Source organism: Mytilus galloprovincialis, chromosome 4 (genome assembly GCF_965363235.1).
Source record: "Mytilus galloprovincialis chromosome 4, xbMytGall1.hap1.1, whole genome shotgun sequence".
NCBI classification, from domain to species: Eukaryota; Metazoa; Mollusca; class Bivalvia; order Mytilida; family Mytilidae; genus Mytilus; species Mytilus galloprovincialis.
The window spans coordinates 27,476,308-27,485,832 of NC_134841.1; the positions used below are offsets into that span (position 1 = coordinate 27,476,308).

Consider the following 9,525-nt stretch of genomic DNA (forward strand, 5'->3'; position numbering starts at 1 on the left):
GGCCTATGGTAAATTATGTGGGGTTCAGAATGTTGGCTATACTTTTTTTTTCTTTTCAATATGGCATTTCCTAGGGGGTTTCCTGTCACTTGTGTGTTTTGATTGTCCTCAAAATATCTTCTGTCTCATTTTGACGATTGATAATCATTTCTTGAAAATGTTAGTTGTTTCCTTCGTTCCTAAGGATTTGGAATTGATGATAGATATATATGATAAACTTTAGTTTAATTTGTTTTTCTGGGTAGGAGAGAATTTGTGTCTTGATATGTGGTATGTGTTTCTTGTGAACGATTATATTTTGACATGGTCCTCAACTGTTATGTTTTGCTTTGTTTAATGTGCAAAGAATTATAATGGTTTCTTTTGATTATGTAAAGATGGTGTTTATTTTAAAGGCTCACATCCAATTCTTACAAAATATTATATTTTATAACGAGTATTAAAATTTCATCAGTATTGGTGGCCAACTTTATTGACAAAAATGTGTGAATCGAATAAAAGTAAACGAGGGTTATATGTCAATATTTAGTATAAAACATGATGAATACCAAGTCTGTTGATTTTAATCGCAGGTTCCTTACAATGCATGCAATTTCAAAGCAGTTATACAAAACAGAAACCAAAAATAGCATGTAAAGAACAATAACGACAAAAGGTGACAAATATTTATTCACACGACTGTGTTAGTATATTCCTCAGATATTGATCAGTAATCGTTAATTGGCATTGATGTAGATAGTAAAGGCTAAATCATTATATAAAAGTGCTAGTGATATCTAAACTGAAAGAAAAGCGAATCAATTAATTTTCAAAAGGCACTTTTTAAAGACCCAATTTGAAATCTGAATTAAAAAGGACACATAGACAAAAGAAGGAATTTAATAGGTAGAAATTGACCATAAACCGTTATTTAGCAAAACGTAGCCTGCATACAATTAAAACCTTGACATGCGTATAAAAAAACTCAAAAAGATGCAATTGTAAACGTTACATTTATTAACAGTAAAACAGTAACACAATATTGTGCTCATCCTATGGCGTTTACATATCTCAGTTAGTACGTTACGCTCACGCATATTCACACTATACAAAATTGATAAGCAACGACTGCTGCTTACACGAAAACTGCTTCAAAAGATTTATGAGGGAGAACAATTGAGAAATGTACAATTCATAAGTTTTGCTATCACCAGCACAGTTGGTCTATGGATGTGTTGTTGTCTCCCTATTACAGTTTACAACATTTCAAATATTGAGTTTTTATATGGTGGGTGATGAATACTAATTCTAATACTTTTATTTACTACGTTAATTTGTGTTTTCCTAATCCATTAACGAGATTTGGGCATCGATAACCTAGTTTCGTCCTAATTGGACAGCTCTTGTTATTCGTTTGTGTCTTTTTTTTTTCTTTTTTTTTATATGATGTATCGATCTATTTTGTTTGATTTTGTTTCTGTAATATAAACATATTGTGTGTTGATGGTGCTACACCATAGGGTAGTAAAATGCGTCTAATGTGGCGGGTATCGACCATTAGATATACCGCTGCTGCTGGCTAGCCTACTTGTAGGTGAAAGGGAGAGTCGAGTGCGTAAACCTTGCCCTGCCAGTACAAAGCCTCTATGCTACCAAGACTCTTGCAATTCCTCCTCGGGGTAATACACGGATACTGGGGTCCAGTATTCCAGGCTAATTTGCAAGGGATCTCGGAGCAGCAAGGGCCCTAGAGATGCAGAGTGCAGGCCCACCGGCGAGTGGATACGCCCTGGCTCTCATCAACCTTGCCCCAGCTATGGGATATTAGCCCCACTGCCTTGTGGGTGACTTTGGAAAGTCAAAGGCTATGGAAGTAAATCCAGAAAGAAAATCCGGGTAGATGGAACTCGTAAGCTCACGCAGTCGTCTAAGGGATGGAAAACCCCTACAGAATAACCCGACCCTTCACGTAGAAGGTTTTGCTTAGGGTTAACGACCCTAACAAGTAAAAAAAAATCATGTTACAGAAACAGCAACGAAGAATAAAACTACAGCTGTGGAAGAGAGTCTCCAACGCACCAACAGTGGAGCAAGGATGAATGTAGGTAGTGAAAGCCGAAAGGAAACTACAAACAGGATAACGGAGACCCTTAACATGGCAAAAACTAAAACCAGAATTGGTTTTTGGAACGTCAGAACAATGTATGCAGCAGGAAAATTGGCTCAAATAACCTCAGAAATGCAGCGGTACAAATTACATATCTTAGGCGTTAGTGAGAGTAGATGGACAGGATCTGGCAGGATGACAACAACTTCAGGATCTACTGTAATATACTCTGGGCGAGATGATAACCAACATCATGAAGGAGTGGCAATAATCATTAAAAAGGGTATAGAAAGAACACTTTTAGAATGGAAACCTATAAGCAGTCGAATTATTATGGCAAGATTCAAAGGAAAACAGATTAACATCACTTTATTTCAATGTTATGCTCCTACGAATGAAGCTGACGATGAGAACAAAGATGTATTTTACGAACAATTACAACATGAAATTGATAAAACACCAAACCATGACATAAAGATCATCATGGGAGACATGAATGCAAAAGTGGGTTTTGACAACACTGGCTACGAAAGAGTTATGGGAACGCATGGTTGTGGTAAGATAAATGAAAATGGAGAACGACTTGTCGATTTCTGCTCAACAAACAATTTAGTAGTAGGAGGTTCCATTTTTCCACACAAAGACATCCACAAACTAACATGGTATTCCCCAAACCTCAGGGATAAAAACCAGATTGATCATCTAATGATAAATAGCACATGGAGAAGATCATTATTAGATGTGAAAGTTAAGAGAGGAGCAGATGTAGGATCTGACCACCAACTGATAACAGCTCTCATCCAACTGAAACTCAGGGCAACTGGAAAGAAAGTTCCATCAAGGAAGCGTTTTGATATTGATAAACTGGAGGATATCAAGGTTAAAAAAGATTTTGCCATAAAGTTACAAAACAGATACCAGGTATTGGAAAACTCAGTAAGAGATGAAAATGAAACATTAGATGAGAAGTGGAATGAGATATCAGATATATACACTAAATGTAGCGAAGAATGTATAGGCTATAAGCAAAAGACAAAGAAGAAAGATTGGATCACACCGGAAACATGGAACAAGATTAACATCAGAAGGCAGGCAAAAAAGAAAGTCAATGATACCAAATCACCAAGATTGAAAGACAAATACCAACAAGAATATAGCGACATACATCGTAATGTCAAAACCCTGGTTAGAGCTGATAAGAGGAAATTTATGGATAATTTAGCAGACCAAGCAGAAGAAGCGGCTAACAAAAGAGAGCAAGGCAACCTCTACAAAATTACCAAAATTATCTGTGGAAAATCCAAGTCTTCACCTAACATCCCAGTGAAAGACAAACAGGGAAATTTACTAACATCAGAAAAGGAACAAGAAAAAAGATGGGCAGAACACTTCAGTGAAATTTTGAACAGACCATCTCCAGAAGCACTACCTACTATCCCAGAGCCTAGCTTTGAACTGGAAATAAGTATTGAACCACCCACCATATCTGAAATTGTAGCAGTAATCAAAACTCTAAAGAATGGAAAAGCTCCTGGTTCAGATAATCTGAATGCAGAACTATTTAAAACTGATCCCATCTTAACAGCCAATACCCTCCAACCAATTTTCCATAAGATCTGGAAAGAACTTATAGTACCAACAGAATGGGATAAAGGTATTATCATCCGAATACCTAAAAAGGGTGCATTAAATGATTGCAATAACTGGCGTGGAATCACACTTATATCTATTCCTAGCAAGATCATGGCCAAAATTATTATAAAAAGAATATCTGAAGCAATCGACAGTCTACTCAGAAAGGAGCAGGCAGGATTTCGCAAAGGAAAAGGCTGCGTTGACCAGATTTTCATCCTGAGAAATATCATTGAGCAATGCACAGAATGGCAGAGGCAACTCTACATCAATTTCATCGACTTCGAAAAAGCATTTGATAGCATTCATAGGGAAACCCTTTGGAAAATCATACATCTTTACGGCATCCCACAACACCTGATCAATCTAATCAAGGCTTTTTATGAAAACTTCAAATGTACAGTCGGAAGTGAACAACTTTATTTCCCAATTAAAACTGGAGTAAGACAAGGATGTGTAATGTCATCTACACTATTTATAATAGCCATTGACTGGGTGATGCGACAAACAACTTCAGATATCCCAAGAGGCATAAGATGGGGAACTTTCACCATTCTTGAAGATTTGGACTTTGCTGACGACATTGCCATGCTATCGCACACTCACCAACATATCCAGGAAAAGTCCAATCGAATAGAAAAGTATGCAGGACAGATAGGTCTCAAAATAAACCATAAGAAAACTGAAGTAATGAGTTTAAACACTAACAACCCAGCACCAATTATAATAAACGGGAAACCATTACAACAGACTGATACCTTCACTTACCTAGGAAGTACTGTAAGATCAGATGGTGGAGCCAACACTGACATCAAACAAAGACTGTCAAAAGCTAGAGCTGCTTTTAATAACCTGCAGGCTGTATGGAAATCCGGTCAATACACCATCCGGAACAAGCTAAAACTATACAACAGTTGTATACTACCTATCCTGTTGTATGGTTCTGAATGTTGGCGAATGACAGAGGCAGACCAACAAAAGCTCTCTACATTCCATACCAAGAGTCTGAGGAGAATCCTAAGGATATTTTGGCCACAAAAAATCACAAACCAGGACCTCCTCATTAAATGCAAACAGGAAGAGATCAGCATACTCATTAGCAGGAGAAGATGGAGATGGATTGGCCATGTTTTACGTAAGAGCCCTGAAGAACTTACAAACACAGCAATGTTCTGGACCCCAGAGGGAAAGAGACGCAGAGGACGACCTAAAATAACATGGCGGCGCACAGTTGAGTCTGAGATGGCAAATTTCCAACATACTTGGGGGAGCTTGAAGAAGATGGCACAAAACAGACAGATGTGGAGAAACTTCGTTGCTGCCCCACACGCCAATGGGCGTAATGGGCAGTAAAAAAAAAAAAAAAAAAAAAAAAAAAATATAAACATAAAAAAATATTTTTATACTAGGAGAAACAAAACAACTAATTAACATGTTCAATAATCTCATCAAAGATACCAGGATGTCTTTTTTTATTTGCGTCAGACGCGCGTTTTGTCTACAAACGACTCACTAGTGAGCCTCGAATGAAAAAAAGTTGAATAAGCCAAAGAAAGTTCGAAGTTGAAGAGCGTTGAGAACTTAAATTTCCAAAATTGATTGCCATTTACAGCTAAGGTAATCTATTTATGAGGTAAAAAGCATTAACGTCACTGATGAGTCTTATGTAGACGAAACGCGCGTCTGGCGTACTAAATTATAATCCTGGTAACTATGAGTATTTCATAAATTCAATGTTTTGAAAACAGTTAAATTATAATTATAACTATACCAATCACAATTCATGTCAACACAGAAGTGCTGACTACTGAGCTGGTGAAACTCTCTTGGAATAAAAACCCCAGTGGCATCGACCAAGTGGTTGTAAATAAACTCATCATAGATACCAGGATTGGAATTTTGTATTTGCGCCAGACGCGCATTTCATTTTTTTAAAAAGGAAGACAAAGACTCTTTATTGACCTGCATAGTTCACCCCTAGCTTCCCTTACCTCTTGATTACTACAACAGTTCAAAATGATGATAACAGAGTGGCTCTTAACTACGCCATTTAAAACAGTTCTACCCTAGAAAATATTCATACAATTTTACAATAGAAAAGATCTGAAAAGTTGAGTCATCAGTGATCTTTATTTTGCTGTTTTAACTTTTTGATTCTAAGTCACTGCTCAGTTTGTGGACGAAACGCGAGTCTGACATGCAAAATTATAAGCTTGGTATCATAAAATTCATTTTTATATTTGACAGTATGACAGTTCCATCATATAACTGATTCTTACAGTTATACCATTGATTATTACCATTTGTAATCGTGTTAAGGTAGAACTGTGCTAGAACAGCCGAGAGACTTCTATGGCAGTTAGTTCTACACCTGAAGAGGGATTAATACTCATTCCAACTTTACTTTTGAAGTATTTGTTGTAAAAGCATCTTCATAGTGGTAATAAAATAATAGGACCAAGCGAGTTTGTTTGTTTGTCTGCTTTTGCTTTTTTTCAATTTGATGTTGTACAGCAAATTTGGTAAGGAGCGGACAAGGAGACAAAAAAGAATAATATATATAAGAGTCTTATCAATGAGAGGTTGTCCCAATCCTTTTTCAAAGGGAGTTTTCCTATTTTGGCGGAAAGAATAATTTCAATTTCACCACTAGAAGCTCCTTGTTGAATAGTTTCCATGTAAGCATCAACTTTCTATTGAAATCACAAAAGAAAATGCAAGCTCTAAAGTATCGAACTCCGTATGCAGGCGCAACTGTAATGTTGTTATATAGAAATGGAAAGCACGAATTTGGAAAATGAAAGTAATCCCTTTTGTCGCAAATTTATTTTGTTATCAACCTATCATCACTGTCAATTTCTTGATACAAGATATGACTGTTTCTCTGGTATTACCGTAAAGTGGATTATTTTCGCGTGTGCAAAGTTTCGCGATTTTCATTGAATAAGGTATACGAAAATGTTTGGCTGTTTCTATTTTGGCGGATTCAAAACTTTTACCAATACCTTTGTATGTGCCCTTTTGTATTGGCGGAAGTCCGCGAAAATAAGCGAAAATTTACACCCTGAAAAATGACCAACTATACGGTAATACAAGTTTCAAGGGTTAGGTGCGTTCGTCATAGTCACCTTAATTTTGATTATTTGGTTAGAGAACATCATATATATAGAGGATCGGTTTGTAATGTCAGTTTTGTCATTCTTCCTAACGAGTTCATGTATGAAGCCAGCCTCAAATGAATAAGCGAGTTTGTTTGTTTGTCTGCTTTTGCTTTTTTTCAATTTGATGTTGTACAGCAAATTTGGTAAGGAGCGGACAAGGAGACAAAAAAGAATAATATATATAAGAGTCTTATCAATGAGAGGTTGTCCCAATCCTTTTTCAAAGGGAGTTTTCCTATTTTGGCGGAAAGAATAATTTCAATTTCACCACTAGAAGCTCCTTGTTGAATAGTTTCCATGTAAGCATCAACTTTCTATTGAAATCACAAAAGAAAATGCAAGCTCTAAAGTATCGAACTCCGTATGCAGGCGCAACTGTAATGTTGTTATATAGAAATGGAAAGCACGAATTTGGAAAATGAAAGTAATCCCTTTTGTCGCAAATTTATTTTGTTATCAACCTATCATCACTGTCAATTTCTTGATACAAGATATGACTGTTTCTCTGGTACTACCGTAAAGTGGATTATTTTCGCGTGTGCAAAGTTTCGCGATTTTCATTGAATAAGGTATACGAAAATGTTTGGCTGTTTCTATTTTGGCGGATTCAAAACTTTTACCAATACCTTTGTATGTGCCCTTTTGTATTGGCGGAAGTCCGCGAAAATAAGCGAAAATTTACACCCTGAAAAATGACCAACTATACGGTATTACAAGTTTCAAGGGTTAGGTGCGTTCGTCATAGTCACCTTAATTTTGATTATTTGGTTAGAGAACATCATATATATAGAGGATCGGTTTGTAATGTCAGTTTTGTCATTCTTCCTAACGAGTTCATGTATGAAGCCAGCCTCAAATGAATAAGCGAGTTTGTTTGTTTGTCTGCTTTTGCTTTTTTTCAATTTGATGTTGTACAGCAAATTTGGTAAGGAGCGGACAAGGAGACAAAAAAGAATAATATATATAAGAGTCTTATCAATGAGAGGTTGTCCCAATCCTTTTTCAAAGGGAGTTTTCCTATTTTGGCGGAAAGAATAATTTCAATTTCACCACTAGAAGCTCCTTGTTGAATAGTTTCCATGTAAGCATCAACTTTCTATTGAAATCACAAAAGAAAATGCAAGCTCTAAAGTATCGAACTCCGTATGCAGGCGCAACTGTAATGTTGTTATATAGAAATGGAAAGCACGAATTTGGAAAATGAAAGTAATCCCTTTTGTCGCAAATTTATTTTGTTATCAACCTATCATCACTGTCAATTTCTTGATACAAGATATGACTGTTTCTCTGGTATTACCGTAAAGTGGATTATTTTCGCGTGTGCAAAGTTTCGCGATTTTCATTGAATAAGGTATACGAAAATGTTTGGCTGTTTCTATTTTGGCGGATTCAAAACTTTTACCAATACCTTTGTATGTGCCCTTTTGTATTGGCGGAAGTCCGCGAAAATAAGCGAAAATTTACACCCTGAAAAATGACCAACTATACGGTATTACAAGTTTCAAGGGTTAGGTGCGTTCGTCATAGTCACCTTAATTTTGATTATTTGGTTAGAGAACATCATATATATAGAGGATCGGTTTGTAATGTCAGTTTTGTCATTCTTCCTAACGAGTTCATGTATGAAGCCAGCCTCAAATGAATAAGAAACAAGTCGACAAGAAAACGAGAACATCATGGGAATGCTGATTATTTATCGAAAAACACGTCCTCGAAATGCAACAAATAAGTTATCAATCAAGAAATAGTACATCTTGATCATATCAGTTTCAGATAATGGTTTTATTTGAATAAGAGTGATTTTTTTACAGCGTACGATTTATCTCTACATAAGACAAGATCTTGATTCTACGTTGGCCATTCATTCTGATGAAACAAACACAGAACTATCTTGTTCGGAATGGTCAATACTTGTAGAAAGGGTAAAATATAAGATATGTTTTAACTATTGCAAGAGGACAGAGACCTAAATTGTTTGTAATCTTGCATATTTTTTTCAGTTTTGAAGTATCATAATCTGATTCACAGGAACATATCCGTCGTCATCTAAATTGTCTTTCAAGAGAACACTTGACAAATCAACACCTAATTTACAAATCCCAAAGAGTAGTTACAATATTTAACACTGTATATTTATCGCTGTCGAAAATCTGAAAGGGATTTTTTGTCCACCATAAGACTAACACAAAAGTAGAACTTAAACACACAGTACTCTAAACTGAATAACTCACATGATCTTGTTTTCTTTTTACTTACCCACTAAATAGGTTTCAGTTTTACAACAATAGTACCGGTAAGTATGGAACGACTTTGAAATACATTCAAAGGGGAGTAAATCAAAATAGCCTCATTACAGAAAATTACGTTTACCACGATTTATTAGTAAATGATAGGAAGACTAAAATATTCAATTCATCTAAATGTTTAAATTACAGCATGTATAAGGCTGAAAGACTTGGGAATTTTTTTTAATGTATTACCTTTTGATTAAACAGTCGGAAACCCGGTTGAAATAGAACAAAAGAATCGAAGCTCTTTGTTAGAGAAGGCGATAAATGTGTACTGTAATGTTTACTATAGTGACAAAAAATTTAAAAGTTAAAAGAAACAAACAAAATTACAATTTTCTTCTCAATAACGAAGTGT

The 9,525-nt window shown here is 35.8% G+C and overlaps 1 protein-coding gene across 1 annotated transcript; it reads left to right on the forward strand.

The window, feature by feature from the left end:
* The first annotated feature begins 2,179 nt into the window (after positions 1 to 2,179).
* LOC143071002 (uncharacterized) lies at positions 2,180 to 5,145 on the forward strand. The gene is made up of 3 exons (XM_076245093.1): positions 2,180 to 3,740; positions 4,161 to 4,498; positions 5,128 to 5,145. Exons 1-3 carry the CDS (start codon positions 2,180 to 2,182, stop codon positions 5,143 to 5,145), a joined length of 1,917 nt encoding a protein of 638 aa, XP_076101208.1.
* Positions 5,146 to 9,525: the final 4,380 nt, after the last annotated feature.

Excerpts from the sequence above, each read along its gene's own strand:
- LOC143071002 (XM_076245093.1), top strand. The coding sequence starts at position 2,180 with ATGTATGCAGCAGGAAAATTGGCTCAAATAACCTCAGAAATGCAGCGG. Across the intron at positions 3,741-4,160 it reads ACCAACAGAATGGGATAAAG|TAAGACAAGGATGTGTAATG; the intron begins GTATTATCATCC and ends TTAAAACTGGAG.